At 42.5% G+C, this 22,198-nt stretch overlaps 1 protein-coding gene across 1 annotated transcript in view; it reads left to right on the top strand.

Moving 5' to 3' along the window:
- ENDOD1 (endonuclease domain containing 1) overlaps positions 1 to 22,119 on the top strand; it is a 43,654-nt gene extending 21,535 nt beyond the window's left edge. The window contains exon 2 of the mRNA XM_089687935.1: positions 11,393 to 22,119. Coding sequence (XP_089544061.1) covers positions 11,393 to 12,439 — 1,047 coding nt within the window. The 3' untranslated portion in view covers positions 12,440 to 22,119. The remainder of the gene's footprint in view (positions 1 to 11,392) is intronic.
- Positions 22,120 to 22,198: the final 79 nt, after the last annotated feature.

Here is a 22,198-nt window from a genome sequence, read left to right as displayed (position 1 = left end):
AGAAAAAAACAGTCATCGCATCTAAATGCATCTAAACACTAGGCGCATTAAGCGCTTGAGCATTCATTCATGTCAGTAGCCAGAATAAATAAATTTTCAGGCCACTCGAATGAATAAACACCCAAGTTCTTGACACTCCTAGGTGCGATTTTTATGATGCTTTTCTCTTGCGTCTATGAGGCCTAAATTTACTATTAAATACAGCCAGTGGAAGTAGCAAAAAATCACACTTATCGATGTATATCATGGGCATTAGCGTGTTGTGGTGTTATTCATTTTGAATGGCACCTCAAGTCCGGCAACCTGGTGATTGGGGCTGGCGGCTGCACCTAGCTGCCCAGAGCTGCAGCCGGAGTCAGAAGATTTCTGCCCCTACAATTTGCACCGGCCCTAATCGCCGATGTGTATGTAGCCTAAGGCTTATTGCACACAGACTTAATAAATTACTGATTATACTCGGGAGCTTGTTGACAGAAAGATCCTGAGTAAAGTGTTCCTTAAAGACCTTGTGTAATTTTGCATCAAACTCTTCTTCATCCTCTTCTAGTCGCCAGTATTGCCACATATGCATGTCTATGCACATAGACGGTACATTACTGCACTCAGAGGTGAAATGTCCTTCATTTTATTATACGGCTTTGTACTCATCTCTGTATTGCTGATCTTTTCGCAGCTGTGTTCTTTGCTCCATAGACAACAATGCATATGTTTTGAGAAAAGTAAAAAAAATGGTGGGTTTTTTTTTACCCCCGTGACCTGATTGTAGTATTAAGTATACAGACCTAGAAATACTCCCCGTAATAGTTATCTCTTAAACTCAGGGAATTACTGGCTTTATTACCAGGTAAGCATCTGATACTAAATTTGGGCTTGTGCACCACAACACATGCTGAATTGACTGTGCTGCATGGCCAATAATAGTGCATGTCTAAGTACCACTAAGCAACTTATTAACTCCCTGGTTATCTCTCGCCTTGACTACTGTAACTCCCTCCTCATTGGCCTACCTCATCGCAGGCTCTCAGTCTATCATGAATGCTACTGCCAGACTCATCCACCTTGCTAACCGTTCTGTATCAGCCACCCCTCTCTGCCAATCCCTCCACTGGCTTCCCATTGCCCAACGAATAAAATTCAAAACATTACAATAACGTATAAAGCCATTTATAACTCTGCCCCAAATTACATCACCAATCTTGTCTCCAAATATCACCCAAACTGTCTTCTGTGCTCCTCCCTTGACCCCCTGCTCTCTAGCTCCCTTGTTTCCTCCTCCCATGCTCATCTCCAGGACTTCTCCAGAGCTTCCCCCATCCTCTGGAACTCTCTACCCCAATTTATCAGACTATCGCCTACTCTGCCCACTTTTAGGTGATCTCTGAAAACCTCTCTCTTCAGGGAAGCCTATTCTCCCCATAGCTAATAATGGAATCTTCTATTCCTCCTACCAGTCCATCCCCCACAGTTACTACCTTTTGTACCACCAGTCCCTCCCTCTTAGATTGTAAGCTCCAAGGAGCAGGGCCCTCCTAACCCTCTTGTATTGAACTGTATTGTTGCTGTATTGTGTCCCGTTATATTGTAAAGCGCTGAGAAAACTGTTGGCGCTATATAAATCCTGTATAATAATAATGTCAGTTTTTTTTTGGGGGGGGGGGGCATTATGGTGCTTTGCCACCCCATTTATTTAAGTAGGCTGATTTATGTAACGTAATGAAATATACAGCAGCAGAAAACCATGAACCCAGCCTTAGGGCCCGTTCACACCTTTGCATTGTGGTAATGTGTGCATTACCACAATGCATATTACATGTGTTGGTGTAATTTGGTGCCATTCATTCTGAATAGCTCCCCAGTGCACCTGGTCGATGGATGTGCATTGCGTGGCAACCCACTGGTATGCAGAGTGCAGTCAAAAATGTCTCTTGCACGAATTTTGGTCTGTTGGGGTGCATCAGACAGCTCATTCAAATAAATGCGATGCCTTAATGCAACGTATTGTGCAAGCATTCAGTGCACTGCAGCGGACCAGGCTAGTGTGCGAGGGCCTTTAGTTTTGATATTGGCATTTGCCGTTCCTTGTACAGCTGGGCTCAGTTGGGAGGAAAGTTACAATTAGGAGCTAATTGGTCTCTACTACATGCCTGTATGCTGAAGATGACTCTGCTGAGAGGAAAGTGATGGGTCATTGCGGACATGCTGCTCCTTCATTGTCCAATGAGCAGGATGGGGAAGTGTTCTTCTGACCCTTCTTTGTTGCAGTGGAGATCGAGAGTCTGGTTCACAAAACTGGCAAGACACAATACAGAACATTTGTTAACATTAAAATGTCAAAAAACAATATCGGTATACCATAAAAAAGTTGTGATGATAAAATGCTCACATAAGCCCTTAGAGGTAGTCAGGATGTCAAACGTTTTGAGGAAATCAGACATGAAAGTCTGGTTGAAATGCGGGCTCCATAATGGCCACTGGAAGTCTGAAGACTGGAATGTGGTTTCTGGGTCTGGAATAGTTTGCAGAGTCGGGGAGAGGCACATACCTCACATTACTTCAAACACTCGGAGTGTTACACTTAGGATTAGTGTAAACAGAGGGTCATTGCTTCATCTCCAGCACGGTGACACCATAGCACACCACAAATAATGCTTTTAACGGCTGTTGACCACATGTATACAAAGTAGTTCTTTGGACATTCTCTGGAATTGCTTCTGTCACTTTGCTTGCTTGCTTAAAGCGGAGTTCCACCCAAAAGGGGAAGTTCTGCTTTAATGATTGGTCCCCTGCTCCCTATTAAGGATTGGCACCTTTGGGTAGCGGGTACCCGAAATTGACAGGTACCCACTTCCGCTGCGATCGCCTAGGCGATCGGAAGCAGAAGTTGTCCTCCTACCCTCCCCGTAGTCTTGTGGGACACGTGACAGGTCCCAGAAGACGACAGGGCCATTCAGAAACTGCAGCGCTACTCGCGCATGTGCAGTGGGCACCCGGCTGTGGATGTTTTTTTAAAAGTCAGCAGCTACAGTTTTTGTAGCTGCTGACGATTATTTTTTTACAGAGTGAGTGGCACTCCGCTTTAAGGCGAAATTACAGGTTCTGTTGAAGGAACCTACCATATTCTCCTCTCCTGAGTTTCACCTTTGGTGTGCTCCCCTACTGCTCTCCTTCCCAAGCATTGGGTTCAGATGGCCCATTTGTTTGACGCACGTGCATGCATACATCTATTTGTAATGGTTATCACCACAACGTATGGTAGTGCGTCTCTGTGCAACGCAAGTGTGTTGGAATGCAATAAAGAATGAATGGCAAATCAAGTGTGTTATACAGCCAGGTCCATAAATATTGGGACATTGACACAATTCTAACATTTTTGGCTTTATACACCACCACAATGGATTTGAAATGAAACGAACAAGATTTAACTGCAGACTGTCAGCTTTAATTTGAGGGTATTAACATCCAATTCAGGTGAACGGTGTAGGAAGTACAACAGTTTGCATATGTGCTTCCCACTTGTTAAGGGACCAAAAGTAATGGGACAGAATAATAATCATAAATCAAACTTTCAGTTTTTAATACTTGGTTGCAAATCCTTTGCAGTCAATTACAGCCTGAAGTCTGGAACGCATATACATCACCAGACGCTGGGTTTCATCCCTGGGGATGCTCTGCCAGGCCTCTACTGCAACTGTCTTCAGTTCCTGCTTGTTCTTGGGGCATTTTCCCTTCAGTTTTGTCTTCAGCAAGTGAAATGCATGCTCAATCGGATTCAGGTCAGGTGATTGACTTGGCCATTGCAGAACATTCCACTTCTTTCCCTTAAAAAGCTCTTTGGTTGCTTTTGCAGTATGCTTTGGGTCATTGTCCATCTGCACTTTGAAGCGGCGTCCAATGAGTTCTGAAGCATTTGGCTGAATATGAGCAGATAATATTGCCCGAAACACTTCAGAATTCATCCTGCTGCTTTTGTCAGCAGTCACATCATCAATAAATACAAGAGAACCAGTTCCATTGCCAGCCATACATGCCCACGCCATGACACTACCACCACCATGCTTCACTGATGAGGTGGTATGCTTAGGATCATGAGCAGTTCCTTTCCTTCTCCATACTCTTCTCTTCCCATCACTCTGGTACAAGTTGATCTTGGTCTCATCTGTCCATAGGATGTTGTTCCAGAACTGTGAAGGCTTTTTTAGATGTCGTTTGGCAAACTCTAATCTGGCCTTCCTGTTTTTGAGGCTCACCAATGGTTTACATCTTGTGGTGAACCCTCTGTATTCACTCTGGTGAAGTCTTCTCTTGATTGTTGACTTTGACACACATACACCTACCTCCTGGAGAGTGTTCTTGATCTGGCCAACTGTTGTGAAGGGTGTTTTCTTCACCAGGGAAAGAATTCTTCGGTCATCCACCACAGTCGTTTTCCGTGGTCTTCCGGGTCTTTTGGTGTTGCTGAGCTCATCGGTGCGTTCCTTCTTTTTAAGAACGTTCCAAACAGTTGTTTTGGCCACGCCTAATGTTTTTGCTATCTCTCTGATGGGTTTGTTTTGTTTTTTCAGCTTAATGATGGCTTGCTTCACTGATAGTGACAGCTCTTTGGATCTCATCTTGAGAGTTGACAGCAACAGATTCCAAATGCAAATAGCACACTTGAAATGAACTCTGGACCTTTTATCTGCTCATTGTAATTGGGATAATGAGGGAATAACACACACCTGGCCATGGAACAGCTGAGAAGCCAATTGTCCCATTACTTTTGGTCCCTTAACAAGTGGGAGGCACATATGCAAACTGTTGTAATTCCTACACCGTTCACCTGATTTGGATGTAAATACCCTCAAATTAAAGCTGACAGTCTGCAGTTAAAGCACATCTTGTTCGTTTCATTTCAAATCCATTGTGGTGGTGTATAGAGCCAAAAATGTTAGAATTGTGTTGATGTCCCAATATTTATGGACCTGACTGTATATTACAGCAGTGTGAATCCAGCAGGGTGGATAAAAATCGATGATTTAAAAAAAAAAGACAGCATTTTTTTTTATATTTTTATCAAATTTATTTTAATAAAATGCTTTTGGAGTAAAAATCTATTTAAGATTCATTAATAATTGAGTTTATTCAGCATGACATGGAGCTTAGTTACGTAGCATGAGGCTGTATATTCTGCAGTATTTACATTTTTGGTGAACTCATTCAATGAATCCAAGCTCTGTAAGCTGAGATAACATGCACTGCATTGATGCATTCACACGATTTCACACTAATCATGAGAAAAAAACCTGAAATAAACGAATTTGAGTCGTTCTCCAGCTATGTGTGATTAACCTTTTTAACCTAAAATCGGTTCTGATATCGCTGTTTTACTGACCTGACAGCTTATTATTCTAAAAAGGAAACCTTCATTTTATTTGCAAATATTAAAGATACTAACTACTAGCAAGAATGAGTTGGATTCCTTACATTTAAAGAGCACCTGTCATTTTAGATCCATCAAGGTAGCGCCTGTTAGCGGGCATCCACTCACCTGCTGCCGCCACGTCCCTCACCTTGTTGTGTCCCTGCCGCATCACCAGCTGCCCCATTAAAGTGAGTGGGACTGTCAGCGAGTCAACAGCGGGTCAGAGGAGGAGCCGCTGCGGGACAGAGATGACTGTTGCTCTTTAAAAATTATGATTTAAATCGACCCTTTTCACTAGTGATTTAAATCAAATCCACCCTGGAATCCAGCCTTATAGTGTCCTTGGAAAGCATGTGCACCAATAGAAGAAAGGGACAAAACCAGGGGCGGACTGACAACTCATGGGGCCCCCGGGCAATAGGGGATCATGGGGCCCTGTGTCCTTGCCCAAACTCAAAAAAGCCTATAAAAAAAGGTACCAGGGGCATCTCATGGGGCCCCCTACTGACCCCAGGCTCTCAGGCAGTGCTCGAGTTTCCAAATGGTCAGTCTGCCCCTGGACGAAGCATTGTCACCCTGTTGTAAAAAGTGCCAGAACGCCTTTGTGGCAGGATCTTGTAATGCTGAAAATTGGTGAAAATGTTTTTTTAATATGTTAAAAATTGAGCATCTGGGGTTGCATCTACATAAATCTCTCCGAACTTGAACCATTGAATTTAATTTACCATTCTCCTTGCTCTCCCATCTAACTGTACCTGTGCATAGAGGCTGTTATAAGCTCCTTTTTGCTCCCTCTCTAGTATCACAGCTGTAGCAGTCCCCAGAATCTCACGGAGATTCCTGCCCCCACGTTAGACTTTATTACTGTCCTGCATGGGCTTCCAGAAGGAAAACATTCCTCAACCTTTTAATTACATTTCACATAATTTCGCATCAGAAATATAAACTTAAAGTAGAACTATAGACAAAACTTTTTTTTTTTTTCATTTTTGATAGAGCAAGGGAGGGTTATAACCCTGTCAGTTTTTTGTTTTTTTTTAATCTGTGTCCCATTGCAGAGATTTCCTTTCATTTCCTGTCCCATAGCCAAACGGGAAGTGACAGGAACTTTCTGCAAAGGAAGGGAATTCCTTAGGGACCCCCAGATCACCAGCACTAGTGCCCCCATTGGGAGATATCCACTCTGTTACTTTTCTGGGGACAACCCAAAATTTAGGATTTTACTTTTGGTACACAGGACAAATAGAGAGGGTGAATCTCCCTAACAGGGGCACAGACAGCAGTAAAAAGTGACAAACATTCTAATCCCTCTGGACTCTCCCAAACTATAAAAAAGAAAAAGTTTTGTCTTAAGTTATACTTTAAAGTGAAGCAAAAAGAAAGAGCACACCAACCTTTCGCATTACCGCAGAAAATCTGTTATTTTATTAAATATATACTCACAAACAAGGAAGTAAAACATGCATTACAGATCCTCAAAGGAACCAGGGAGTGTAGAGCCAGTGTGAGTCGCGTCATGAGGGTAGACCCTTCTTCATCAGAGCCCCTTCGAAACACCTCAGCCTCACTTTGAGAGTCTACCCTCGTGACGCGACTCACACTGGCTCTACACTCCCTGGTTCCTTTGATGATCTGTAATCACAGATTTACTGAGGTAATGCAAAAGGTTGGTGCGCTGTTTCTTTTTGCTTCACTTTACAGTATCGGTCAGGCTTCCCCAGCCTTGTTCTAGAGCTGCACAATCTTCCTTGAACTGGTGGAATTGTTTTGAGGTTCCTTTGATCCTTCTGTGACGGACGCAAGATTGCTGCCACCAATATGTGACGATCCCACAATCGCTGTCACCAATCCACCCAGTTCATCCCTCCCTAAATGAGGCATTGGTCCTTGGCTTTAGAGACACCCCCTGTACGCTTGCGACACCTTCCACCCCTAGTTTGAGTCCTAGAGCGCAGGAGCTGTTGTTCAGTATCTGCTTCCACTTAAGTTATACTTTAGTTGTACTTGGGTGGCTACAGAGCTTAACCTCCTTAGCGGTATTCCCGAGTGTAGCTCGGGGTAAAATTTGAGTACCAAAAGCGGTAACCCCGAGCTACACTCGGGCTTACCATGCGGCGTTGCTCTGGGAGTCCCTGCAGCACTTACCTTGTCCTTCGCTCCCGCGATGTGTCCCCTGCAGCGTCCCCGGCCATCTCCTTTGGCCGATGCTGGTATCCGGCTTCCGTGTTCCGGTCCCTGTGACGTCGGGACGTACGGGCGCTGGAACCGGCGGCAAATTTGAAATTTAAAAAAAGTAATTTTTTTAAAAATGATTATTACATAGAAAAACATTGCTGTTTCAATGCATTTCACATATATTTTGTCCCTACTGCTTTGTCCTGTGCCCTGCCTGCATTTTGACTGTTCTTTCTGCCTGGAAACTGAGAAACGTCCATGGCGTCCAAAAAGCGTCCCTTTACGTCAAAAGCGGTTTTAGACCGGCTAGAGAACAGTGATAGTAAATCAGAACCACTTGCAGAATTGAGTGATAATGTTTCGTGGGGAAATTCGTCATCAGACACTGAAAACGATTTTGCGACTTTGCTCAGCGATGTGCGAATTTGTCTCTGTATTTCAAATTTCAGTGTTTTTGGTTTGATTATATTATTGAATTAAATTTATTATTATTATATTATTATTTTTTATGATTATTTATTAAATTATAATTTATGATTTTGTGTTTCAAATTTTATCATACCCGGGATGTTTACTAGACTCTTGTTCGGACAGATTTCAGTGAGTTATTCCTAAAAATTACAGGCCTACAATAAAAAACTACATATTTCCATGCAAAAAAATGGTACCGCTTTCAGCACAAAAAATGGGAAATAATCAGACCGCCGAGGAAGTTAAAGTCCTGTACACACGATTAGAATATCAAATAAATGATTGTCCGTTTTTGGGGGGGGGTTATTTTTGTTTTTTTGCATACTAGTCTCCATATTGAAAATGAAGAGGTTACTAAAGTTATGAAAATTCTCGTATGACAGAATAAAATTCCAGGAGTGATGTATTTGTATTTAGTTTCAGATGAAAACTGTACTGCTTAAATGAAAATCATATGATCTGATTTCGGACGAGAAAAATTTTCGTGCTTGTCCCTTTGAATAATTTCGGATGAAAGCTGTGTACTAGCAATCAGATTTTCATGCGATCACTTTGAAAGCGGTATTTTTTGTACAATTTTCTGATCGTGTGTACTAGGCTTTAGCCCACACTCATGCTTGAATATATTCTAGGTCGGTGATTTTGATTTTTTTGGTGTGTGTGCTTTTGCATGTGAAGTGCCATACAGGAGCTTTTTTGAGACAAAATTGCACATCTTTGCCCGATTAGATTTTTTTTTTAAATATGGGAGCACCTAAAAAATGTGACACGTGTTTGCGTGCTCCTCTTGAAGACAATGGGGCCAAAAATTCCCCATTCTGCTTCAGAAATAACTTTATATCTTTTTGAGCTTCAGGCGTGAGCTACAAGAGCCCGTATCTGGATTTGGCTTGTTGAGTGTTTTTGAGCTTTGACCCACACTATCAAGGGCTCCTATGCATAAGCTCCTGAGGATTTTTTTCTGTCCACCCATTGAGTACACTATATGTTGACACCATATGGAGAAAAAAAGCAAATATACAAATCATTACCATATGGCCATGTAAGTATGGATTTGCAATTTGTTTTTTTTCTTTTCTCGTGCTTGTGGAAGGCAAGCATTCTCCATTGTCCCAGATCAATATCTGTGCTGCAAGGTCAGCTGTTGAGACATCCCTGATGAAAGAAGAGATTCTGAAAGCTTGCATTGCAGGACATTATCTAATAGTGGTGTTAAATGGACGTCCATCATTGAATCTTCTTAATGGGCACACTTTTCGTAATTGATGCCATAAGCTCATTTCATTGCTCAGACCGACGAGTCAGGTTTTTTTTTCTTCTAGGCTGGTATTGACTGGCTGACACACACAATAAACAGTATCTGTCATTCTATCAAGGTCATTATCTAAGGACAAGAGCAAAATTTTTTTTTAGTCTTAATGTGTTTCCAATTGATGCCTTAAAGGAGCAGTTCAGGAAAAACATCAGAAATATTGCCGGTAAATTGCTAATGGTTATTACTATAGACAGGGCTGTGAAGTTTCGTCAATACAATGCCCTAAATTAGATTTGCACGGCGGCCTGCTGTTATCCTGCATTCCGTCTGTCAGTGGCTGGGCTGGTTTGCTATCAGTCTTGCCTGTGGCAACTGTATAAAATGACTCAGATGTGGGGAGGAGTCTTGAGAACATAAAGATTCCATCTGTAGCAGAGAAATGAATCCAACAAACCAAACCAATGGCGTCTAAGAGTACAGATTTGTAATGCTGAAGTATAAATGAGAATGATGGGGCTTTAAAGAGGGTTTCTTTTCAGTGACCATCAATTGAATTCTGGTCCTTAAAGTGGAACTAAAAGAAAATTGCGTTCACACGTGCTGTTATAGAAGTGATCCACTGTGTCTTCAAACCTGCCTATTTGCAATCTTTTTTTTCAAATGTACGCTGAGCTGTGCAGCTTAGGATGCATTCTTCACATGGTGGTTTGGTGCTGGGATGAATGTTTGCTGTTGTGGGGTCCCTGCTGGGGAGATTTAAGCCGGCCAAAAGACTGATCTAAATTTGGTCGGTTCAGTTATTATTATAATACAGGATTTATATAGCGCCAACAGTTTGCACAGCGCTTTACAATATAAGGGAGACAATACAATTACAATACATTTCAGTACAGAAGGAATAGGAGGGCCCTGATCCTGGGAGCTTACAATCTAAAGGAAGGGGGAGGTAATACAAAAGGTGATAGCTGTGGGGGATGATCTGGCGGAGGTGATTCAAGTACAGTTCTTAGGAGGAGGTGGGGTAGACTTTCCCGAAGAAGTGAGTTTTCAAAGATCGCCTAAAGGCAGACAGGGTGGGGGCTGACCGCATATGCTGTGGTAGGGAGTTCCAGAGGATGGGAGAGGCTCTGGAGAAGTCCTGGAGGCGAGCGTGGGAGGGGTTGATGAGGGAGCTAGAGAGGAGGATATCATGGGAGGAGCGGAGTGGGCGATTTGGGCGGCATCTGTGGATGAGGTTGGTGATATAGCTAGGGGCAGTGTTGTGGCTGGCTTTGTAAGCTGTGGTTAGTATTTTGAATTTTATACGTTGGGTTAGTGGAAGCCAGTGGAGGGATTGGCAGAGAGGGGCAGCAGTCACTGATCGGTTGGTAAGGCGTATGAGTCTAGCAGCAGCATTCATAATAGACTGAAGGGGGGAGAGCCTGTGTAACGGTAGACCAGTGACGAGGTTCATTTGAATTTCAATCCGTCTATAGGCAGGCTGGTTCTACTGAATCCATCAATTGACTTCAGTACAACAAGCCTGTCAGGTTTTTTTTTCCCTCGGTCACTGCCAGTGGCAATAGCCACCAACAATGATCATTGTATCATTCTGGGGGGGAAGGCTTCTCGTCCACAGAACAGAATAGCACTGCGGGAGGGATTCTCCCATCATCACAGTCAGTGGTTGAAGGAAAGAAAATTTCAAAATATATTGCCTGCCTTACCCCTCTATTTGTCTTGGCGACCATTGATACTGGAACAGAAAGGGATGGGGAAACACAATTTTACAGTTGTCCCTTTTTATCTTGAGAATTTATCTTCCAATGGGGACACTTTCTCCAGTGAAAGATGTCAAAGAGGGGGAACTTGCCCTCTTTAGAGAAGTTTCCTCCCACTTTCTGTTGCATCTATGGGATAGTAAGTGAGGTCTTGTGAGACACAAGTCAGATTGACTATACATATGCTTTAAGGCAAATTAGACCCACATTTTGGTGAGGTCTAGTTTTTACTGCATGTATTTCTGTAAGTTCTCTGGTATTACCCCTTTTAAATGTATTAATGTGTATGTTAAGCACATTCTTAGAATTTTTTTTCTCTTATTTCTGCAGTTGGATGATTCAAAGAGCAGTTTGGATGAAGCCACCAAAGGCTCGGAGCAGACTGAAGGCCTTGGTACTAACCAGGCCTTAGAGGAAGATTACGCCTCATCGGATTACCAGCCGGGACTGCTCTTTCACAGAGCTCCAGCCATGCTTACTAATGCTGTGCCACTCCCACAGAACTTCAAGGAGAAGTGGGCCACGGATGTGGATGATCTGATTAAGGAGAAGTTAGTGCCTCATTGCGGCAGTGAAGAAAACTTGCATATTATTGCTGGTGCTGTTCCATCTAGTAATAAAATTAAAGACAAAGTGAGCATTCCAGAATATGTCTGGCTTGCAGCTTGTTGCAGTGTTCCTGAGGCTTTTTCTTTAGGAGTCATCAAGACAGTCGGAGATGTAGATGGTCTGGAAAAGGTCACTTTAGAAGAACTGGAAAGTAGGTTGCCTGGTGATGTAAAGTTATTCTCCAGCCAATTACCAGGAGGAGCTGTCTCTCCTGAACAAAGAACATCTGAATCCGCCACCCAAACAGAAGACGAGGATGCCGCTGGGCCAGGAGCTTTTTCTAGGTTCTTCCAGCTCCTTTTCTGCATTGTCTATGAGATTGTGAAGAACATCTTGTCCTTCGTGTGGTTCCTGGTCAAACAAGTCCTTAATTTAGTTTTTGGAAGACTGTACTGGATCTGGACTGCAGCCACCACTTACATTTTTGCTCTGAGCAAAGTTTTGTTGAACATCCCATGTGACATCCTCAGAGTTCTTGCAAATATCCTATGTGGCTTTGTGCGCATTCTTAACAATGTGTTTTCTGCTGTTTGCTTCGTACTTAGGGTGCCGACAAGGTTCCTGTGTGACATGGCCTGTTTTCCATATTATACAATTTGCGCCATTCCAGACGTGGGCATTGACATACTAAGTGGTATCTGGGGTGTAGTTGCTTTGGGTTTCCATGCTGTGTTTGGCGCATTTGGGGGCTCATTCTCTGTTGCTTCCTTTGCAGGTAGCAGTTTTTTCTCAAAGTTAATTGGACAGTCTGAGGGTTATGAAAACTAAATAGTCTCACTAACATACAACCGTGACCATACTGCTGATTGATGTGCTAGCACCTTCCTGCAAGTCATTTGAATTTCCTGTGGAAACTAGATCAAATTTGCTTTTCTTTTAATCTTATGAGAATATTGTACTTCCGCAGGAGTTAAACATGTTTAGGCGCCACGAACACTCTGGCTTTTTATTATATTCAATAGAAACAACCAGCTAGCTTTGGATCTCATCATCCTATGTCACCTGTATGACTGGTTTCTGTTTATTTACAGAGAGAGAATGGCTGTAAAAATTTGGCTTGTGCAAAGGTAGTTTGAAATACACTGTTCAAGATCTGAGTAATAAAAACAAATAAAAATAAAATGTGTATATATATATATATATATATATATATATATATATGGTACATGCATGGGAGAAGCCAGGTTGAGCCAATATTGGCAGGTGGATCAATGAGCCAGATAACTTGTTCATGTTTTAGGAGAGAGGATTTGACATGACTTTACATCGCTTGTTTATTTTTTTTCGTCAAAAAAAAACAACTTGTTCAATTGTTTTGTAAGTTAATGTCATATGGGTGTTCTCTCTATTATTGTTAGTTTAGGAACTTTTTTAAAATTGCATCACCTTCATATTAAAAGTACCTCTCCTGTGAAGATTGCTCTTTGGAGCAAATTTGCAGTTTTAGTGCTGCGTTGCTTAGCTAAACAGATACAAAATGTGGTTAAGTGTTATTATCTTTTTATGCATTCATCTGGTGGTCATAGTTCAGCAGTCCTTTTATGATATAGTTAAAGGATCGGTCCATGTATAACTGGTATTAGGGTTAAGTGTCTTTCTGGGGGGCTAAAATGACCATTGAATTTTAGAGTGAAGGTGGGCACCTTTAGCTTGCGGAGAAAGTTGAGTTCAGTTTATTTTTAAGGGGGTGAAGCAGGATTTTGGAGACCTTTCAGGTCCTAATGGAGGGGAATCTACTTTTATTTAAAGGAAACCTGTACTGGGGTTGTTGATCTTTACATCTGAAAATATAGGTTCCTTGACTGTATGCTGATACTTCAGGTTCAGTATTGTTTGCATCATTGACTCCGGTATAATGCAGATTTCCAGATCTATATTCACCTTTGACTATTCTGACCTGTATACATGTTTCCCAAAGTAGTGAAGACTGTCACCCAGGTAACTAGCATTTTTAGAAGGTGATCAACATTGGTGGCTTCCATATTGATCTGTGTACAGGTTTCCTTTAAAAGCACAGAACACTTCTAATTATATGGGAATTTGGACCTTGTGTATCTGAGAGGGCTTTTTTCTCTTCCCACCATAGCACATAGGGTACAGTACACCCAGCTTGCATATTTGAACTCCCTAGCCTGGCTTCAGCATTCCATTCAGTGAGGCTCAAAAATGAGGACTAAAGACTTTGCAGTCTGCATTGACTGTAGCGTATTGTAGCATGCAGTAGACTGAATGCTTTACTGAACTCTTAATGCTTTTAAGCATTGAGGCATGCCCTCTACCCCACCCAGGTCAGGGATAATTCATAGAGTATAGTAAAGCACATCAGGCTTCCATTTTTGTCCCTCCTCTGTGGACAAGGCATGCTCTATAGCCATCCTGGGTCAGTGAGTATTCAGAGGGTTTGGTAATGCACCTGAAGTTCCCAGCTTTGGCCCTGTGAGGACATATGGCCATCAAGCTTTCTGTGAATGGGGAAAAAATGTATATTACCTCATCAGACAAAACTGCTTCCTGAGTGTATAGTAACAGATCCACAAAGCCTATAAATAGATTAGCTGAATTAATGGGTCAATCCACCAAAAAATGTTTTAATTACTGAGCCTGTTGGCAGCAATACCTGTTCATTTTTTGGGACTCCTTTTCTGAATGACAGTTGGGATCCCCTTTTGTGGCTGCTGAAGACCCAGGCACTTGGTCACCAAAATCTTTCCAGTAGAATCCCATAAATAAAAATAAAAGTTAGGTGGTTAACTTTCCAGCTACTCCCCAAAAAAGTGACTGGGTGGAGTGGTCCTTTAAAGATTAGTTTTACGTGGCTGTGCCTTATTTGTTTCGGCACAGAAATGGTTCACGGGAGTAATTGCGAGGGTGGATCAAACCATATTCATTTGACCTATAAATTGCTTTGTCAACTGTTTATGCATGGCCTTTGCAGCTGGTGGAATAGTCGTATTGTGCGGGAGCTGTTTGTGAAACATTGCTGGAGCCAGCCAGTTCCTTCATGTGCACTTCCCTCTACCGAAGGCTCTTGCCAAAAAATATCGCTTGCTCAGTGATGCATCTCATGGGGGAATAGATTATGCCATTCTGAGCAGACATGCAAAAGACAAGGATATTATTGTAAATTATTAAAATATGAATGTGAGCTGACAGCAAACAAAGCGACTTCTTTCGGGAGTCTCGCCCTGATGAGGAATGAGAAGACAAGCCTAGTCTCACTATTGGCATCTGTTACGTAAAACACCCTTTTTGAAGCCTATCCTCCTTTTGTTTACCCACAAGCAGATGGAGTTTACTTGTGTTTCTCTTTTTACCTCTTTCACAGGGGCAGAAAAAACACATTAATTGTGGCCACATAGTGTTTTTGGATCTGAAGTTGGGTGCGTTGCTGTCTATGGGACAATGCACACATTTGCTTAAAGATCTGTAATTCAGCAATGTGTTCAGAGTCGCAAAAAAAAAAAAAAAATGTTAAAATGCAATAATTTACACATATGCGCAAATATATGGCCTAATTTATATGGATGTACCAATCCATGCCAAAGGTTCTTTACAGAGGCATGCAGGTAGCCTGTTAAAGTCATTTATATTGATGTACCAATCCATGCCAAAGGTTCTTTACAGAGGCATGCAGGTAGCCTGTTAAAGTCATTTATATGAATGTACCAATCCATGCCAAAGGTTCTTTACAGAGGCATGCAGGTAGCCTGTTAAAGTCAGACAGGCCACCGGCTGTACGGACCTTTACATGCACATCCATGCAAGTCCGATGCATGGATCGGAAAACACTGTGTGCGTCCCAGTCTGTGCATCGGAACCGCACAGATGTGCACTCCGGGATACCCGTGGAGGCTGCAGATGTTGGTGCGCACAGCCAACCATCTGTCATTGATTTCAACAGGCTGCCTGCACAGAGCATCTATACATTGCAGCCGGCTGAAGACGGCCCTTTGTACGGATCGGTCCGCCCATGGACATGAGGCCCATATAAATGTAAGTGCGTAAATTGCAACACTGGCAGCTAGAAGTAAATAAAGTTTACCCGTTTATACACATACACACGTTTTACGCACTTGTACGCATGTATTCGTGAGGTCCTGCGATGGAACATAAATTGCGTTTTTACTCAAGATCTTTCTGCAAGGAAGGTTCTGCATGTAAACATCAGTAAATGATTATGTCTGTGTGCAAGAGGCCTAAAAGCAGGAGGGAAATTGCAGCATTACACAGTTGCTTCATTTGCCTATTTCACACTGTTTTGATTTATTAAAGCTTGCTAACCCCGTGTCTGTTGCGCTTTTCTGCACGCCAGGGCACGTTGGGAAAAATTCTTTCTATGTGCCCTGATCACACCATACATTTGCAGTGTGCAGACAAACGCAGCTCAGCAGTCATGGTGTGAACAAGGCCGCAAGGTTTCACCTATTTTTAAAGTTGCAGCATAATGTAGTTTTTATCTCCTTCAGATTTTTTAACACTTCAGAAAGAAAGTCTCGTCTTTTTTTTTTTATTTTGTTCTGTATTCAGTTCATTCATTTTATTGTTTAGATTTGTTCAAAAAATTAAAAAAATGGAATGAGGACTGAGCAAAAAGTACTGCATAAAAGAGGGATTAAATACCGTATTTTTCGCCGTATAAGACGCACCTGACCATAAGACGCACCTAGGTTTTAGAGGCAGAAAACAGGGGAAAAAAAAATTCTGAACTAATGGACTGCAGACACAGTACAGGAGATGACCAGAGACTGCGGACAGCACAGGGATGACCAGAGACTGCGGACAGCACAGGGATGACCAGAGACTGCGGACAGCACAGATGACTGCTGACCTTTGGGGAGGTGGGGAGCGGGTACCTGAATTTGACAGGTACCCGCTCTTACTTCCGCAGAGTTTTTGTTTGATCTTACCTGTTCCTCGATCCAGCCGCGCGCTGTCTTCCCGGCTTCTGTAATGGCGCTCGGCATGACAGCCGGGTGCCCAGTGCGCATGAGCGAGAATCACTTGCGCTTTGTGATTGGTCCGGCGGCTTCTGGGATCTGTCATGTGTCCCAGGTACCGCCTTACCATTCACAAAAAGCACCGCTTCTTGCGCATGCGCACTTGGCACCCGGCTGTCATGCCCAGTGCCCACACTACAGAAGCCGGGAAGACAGCGCGCCGCTGGATAGAGGAACAGGTAAGGTCCCGCTGCAGAGCTGAGCGGCCGGCCCGGTATTCTGACACGGCCGCGGTGGAAATACCGGACCGGCCGCTCCATATTCGCTCCATAAGACGCACTGACATTTCCCCCCCAGTTTTGGGGAAGAAAAAGTGCGTCTTATACGGCGACAAATACGGTACTTTTTAAAAAAATATTGAGAAATGAATTTTCTTCCAGTTTTTCTTCCTGCTTTTGGTGACAGTAAGCGCCTTTGTCAACAGGCTTTGGGCTTGTGTTGATGGCATCAATATGAGTTCATTCATAGTACATTGAGAGTGGATTCACACTAAAGCTGTGTGGAAAATCACATTTGTTTTGGACAGGAATCACACCACATTCCTGTTCAAATCACATGCGATTCTGTGTAGTTTAATTTCAGCTCATTTATTTTGTATAGGCTCAATTTGCACCACCACCAGCACAAAAAAGGTTCAGGAACCCTTTTTTTCACCACACCGGAATCGGATTGCATGAGTGTTCATACCCATGCGATCCGATTATTGCCATCTGTTTTTGGGTGTCATTAAATTACATTGGCGCCGGAGGCAGATCCCATGAACAGAGTGTGATTTCACTGCAGTGAAGGAAATGTTTAGGATTTGCTGTGTGTTTCCGGCACTGCATATATGTGAATTGGGTCTGACAGGTGCATTTGATCTGCTTCAAGAGGGGTTTGTATTTCCATAGACCTGCATGGGAATGAAAAGCCACTTCATGTGAAGAAAAACTCATTGACAGGCATAAAGACTTTTGTATGCGTTACCTTTAAAGGTTTAGTCCACCTTTTTGCAAAAACAAATGAACAGGTGAACTAACCTACTACACCCTCCTCACACCCCTGGTCCCTGCAGCACCTACCACCTTCATTGATTATCTTCTGCTGCCCATGCAAGCCGGTGTAGCCCTCTGGGGAATCTCTAAGATGCAGTACACAGCCAGGAGGCTGTGTATCATCATAATAGTTGCAATACTGATGGGGCAATGGTCAGTGCCAATGTGCGACCCTGCTGACTAATGAGAATCTCTCTAAGCCAGTGGTTCTCAACCTGTGGGTTGCGACTCCTTTGGGGGTCGAACGACCCTTTCACAGGGGTCACCTAAGACCATCGAACAACACATTTCCAATGTGTAAAGAGTAAATAATTTTATGGTTTGGGGTCACCACAACATGAAGAACTGTATTAAGGGGTCGCGGCAATAGGAAGGTTGAGAACCACTGCTCTAAGCCATCCCGGATGAATAAAGGGTGCAGAAGAGCTCGGCTTTCAAATGCCTGGTCTTCTACTTCCGCTAGCATGGGCAATGAAAGCTAATCAGAAGCCCATTGAACAGAAACTTTTTGTATGTGTTGCCACAAAAAACTTACCATGTGCGTTATCTTAAAAGGTTCATTCGCCTTCTCCAAAAAGAAAAATGAACAAACTCGCTACACCATTCTCACACCCCTGGTCCCCATTACACCTTCATTGGTCATCTTCTGATCCACATACCAGCTGGTGTAGTGGGCTGGAGGCTGTGTAGCATCACAACGCTTGCAATGGTGAGTGGTTATTGGTCAGCACTGGCAAGTGACTGCACAAACCAATCAGAGACTCTTTGAGCCATCCTGGAAAAAAAAGGATGTAGAGCTGGGCTTTCAAATGGATGGACCACTATGTCAACTACTGTGGGCAGTAAAAGATAATTATCAAAGGAGGAACGTGCAGGGGTGTGGGGAGGATATTATGAGTTAGTTCATCTATCGTGTTTTGAAAAGGTGAACTAACCCTTTAACCAAAAACCCCTGACCAATAGGGAGATGCATTAAAAAAATCTGGGGTTCATGACGTAAATTGGTGACAGAATATTTTTTTATTCTTCATAGAAATGCTCCGTTTCTGTCTGCAAACAATATTACTACCAGTTTCTCAGCAGTGGCTGAATTGAATTATTAAAAAAAAAAAAAAATAAATCCAAGCCCCATGTGAAGGCAAGCAACCACCACCATGTAATTTGGTTCCTCCATGTGCCATTTAGTCAGTGTTAAATTGTTGTAATTGAAGATGACTGAACCGCTGTCTGTCTAGTTTATGGGTTTGGTGTCCTTTCTCATCTGTGCTTTACCCGTTTTAGTTTATACGCAACAAGTTTAGCACAGGGAGCTAGTTACAAAGGCACGGGAGGGTTAGAGGATTACAGCTGTAAATAACTTGTAAATTTTGTCATGTAAACTTTTATATTCCATCATTTACGGGCCTAGGCGTCCTAAAGGGTTTTTTTTGTTTTGGTTAAAGTAGGTCTCTGGCACCGGCGGCCATTATATGAGCCAAGGCAGTATTCAGCCTAAGGCAGCCATTTTCTAGATAAAGGAGCCATTTTGTCTGAAAAGTGTTCTTTAAAGAGTGAGAGGATTCAAACATCTTCGATTTTTGCTGTGTTTCTGGGGTAATCGCCATAATGGAGGACATAGACTCCAGTGAAAGCCTATAGTTTTCTTCACCCACCCAACCATTTGTGTATTGTGCAACTGAGTTGCCTACTAGAAAGGATCAAGAATGATTCCAGGCCCAGAATTCAAACTTTATTCACAACCACTCAACTGATGGTCACAAAACACATTCCTCCTCTGATTCTTAAATCAAAAAGTCCTCACACAGCATGTTTCTTTCTTAATCACCTTTCTTGCTTGAGAGAGCAAATCTTCTCAGATTCCTTTCATTGTCCTCATTAGCTGAACCTGCTGCATTTAAATTACCTGGACCTCCAGGTTAAGTTAGCAGTTTGGACTTTCATACTTCCAGCAGTTATGATTGCCTGTTCACCTTCTACTTTCAGTTTGGCCATGTGGCTATTTCTAGTAAGGGCAGATGACTCATACAGTATTTATTCCTGGAATCCACCTGTCCTTGGCTCAGGCATGCAGACAGGATGGTGAGCTAAGCTGAGAAAACTTCTTCCTTCCTTCTTCCTCCAGCTTTGTGACTAAAAGCCTATAGAGAGGTATGAGCACATAGCTGGAGGTCGTCTCTGCAGAAGCTTGACATTGCACCTGCTACCTATTGATCGCAGGTGCATTGCTCTGCAGACTTCTCTAAAATAAATGAATTCACTTTTTTTTCCTGCAAAAAATGTGTGCATTTATTAGTTTTTTCCAAAAACGGTGAACTTAAGCCTGTAATCTTACTGTTTTTTTCTGATTTTATTTTGAGTTGCAGCAGCTTTGCTTGTTTGACTCTTCCTTGAGTTCAGCCATCTGACCTCAACTCTTACACTTTCATCTGCCACATAAGCTGAACCTGTTGAATTTTCATGGCCCTGATCTTCAGGTTAGATTTCCTGTTTTCTCAGTGAATTCTCTGGATTAGCAGCTATGACTTCTCATTTTGCTTTTCCTCGCGTTCAGCCATCTGACCCTTTAACTTTTGTCCATTGCTATGTTGGCGTGGTTGGAGTCTTTCTTGGCAGCGAAGAGCCAGAATCAGCTTTTCCTCCACTTTCCACAGTGCCCCTACCTTTCCAGGTTCTTGATATTTGATATTATGCTCCACTGTTCCTCTTCTCACTTGCAGGAGCCACCAAACCCATTGATGACTTGTAGACATTTTATTCATTTCTGTGTAGCCTGGATCCTACCACGGCCAACCAGTAGAAGTCCAAAGCTCTGGCGCTCAGACAAAGGTATTTCCCATAAAACCTTACATGTAATGCTTTTTTTAATGCAGCCCTCCTCCAGACGTGGTCATCTTCAAACAAACTGCAAAAACAAACACAGGAGGGTGCAAATGCCTAGCTCATTACTACCATAGACATTAAATCCAAAAGCAATTATATACTCAAACAGGCATGTCAAACAGCTCCAGCCGTAGGTGACATCATCCATTCATGTACCACTTGGTTGGAAGTCTAACATGTTTTGGGGACAAAACCTCCTTCCTCAGGGGCTCTGAGAAAGGGAATTTAAATCCCGAAATATGTTAGCCTTCCAACTGAGTGGTACATGGATGATGTCACCTATGGCTGGAGTTGTTTGACATGCCTGTTTTTATACGCGTATATGTGTTTGTGAGTATATAACTGCTTTTGGATTTGAATAAATGTCTATGGTGGTAATGCACTAGGCGTTTCCCCCCTCCTGTGTGTGTTTTCACAGTTTGTAGACTGCCAATCAGTATTAAAACTCACAAAACAGGAGTTCGATTCCAGGCCCAAAATTTCATATTCACAAATACTCGGCTGGTGATCAGAAAACACATTCCTTATGATTACATGAAAACGTCTACATACAGCATGTCTTTTTGAATTGCCTCCTACCACACTGCACCGTCTCCCTCCAGTCATTTAAATTCCACAAGAAGACACCTGTAAGGACAGGAATCTTTAAATGTTTAGGCCACACACCCATCCTTTGGCTGGGTAATAAACCAGGGATGTCTTCTCCAAAAACACTGCAATAGCTTTCTAACAAAAACCTACTACAGTATTTATAAAACTCGTGCTCCATGGTGCCTACATTATTTCATACTTCGATGGACTTAAGTTCCTACCTTAAGTGTACTTGTTTCTCTCCTCTTCAAGAGTTAAAGCCTGGCAGGTTGTAACCTTCCCCCTTTATCCAAAACAAATGTTTTGCCCGCGGTTGGGCTTCAGAGGCTAAGGCTGGCCATCAAAATTTGACAGGTTCAGCAGGGACAGGCCACATTGGTACCATATTACACCCTAAATATGTATGGGTGTAACATTCTCTAAAAATGGTATTAACTTTTAAGAACAAGTGATTTTTTTTTTAATTTTGCCACTTCTTAGTTCATATATCAGTTGCATTCTCAATATCTAACAAAATGGCTTCCCCAAAATGGCTGCTTAAATATGTAGGCCACAGACCCACTTTATAATACATAGCTCCATCTTGGCACCAGAACTTCTGCAGTGGCTGGCTAGTGACTTTGGCATCCTTTGCAGTCGTAGCAATGATATTGATGCATACTAATCTTTTGTGTGTCGTTGGTAGACAAGCAATATAATAGTATTCACTATCAAATCACCTCATAGGTTGCTTTTTCATGGGATGGTGCAGATGCAAATTTAGACTGCCATCTGCTGCAGAGAAATTAAATAGACCTCACTGAACTGACCGGTGTGCTTGCTCTATATATCCTCCCTTGGTGAAACCTGTCATGTGGTCATTTACTATGTCCTGTATGTAAAATATGTTTCTGTTCTACTTTTTCATATGTATGATTACAAGAAAAATAAATAACTTAAGACAGTGTCTTGTTCTTTTTTTGTGCTATTCATTTTAGGTCTAGTCTGTGTGGTGGCTTAACATATATCAAAAGTCCTGATTGTAT

This window comes from Staurois parvus, unplaced genomic scaffold, assembly GCF_062004578.1.
Source record: "Staurois parvus isolate SC_StPar_1 unplaced genomic scaffold, SC_StPar_1.0 ptg000440l, whole genome shotgun sequence".
Classification (NCBI taxonomy): Eukaryota; Metazoa; Chordata; class Amphibia; order Anura; family Ranidae; genus Staurois; species Staurois parvus.
This window is presented reverse-complemented; position numbering and strand designations above follow the sequence as displayed.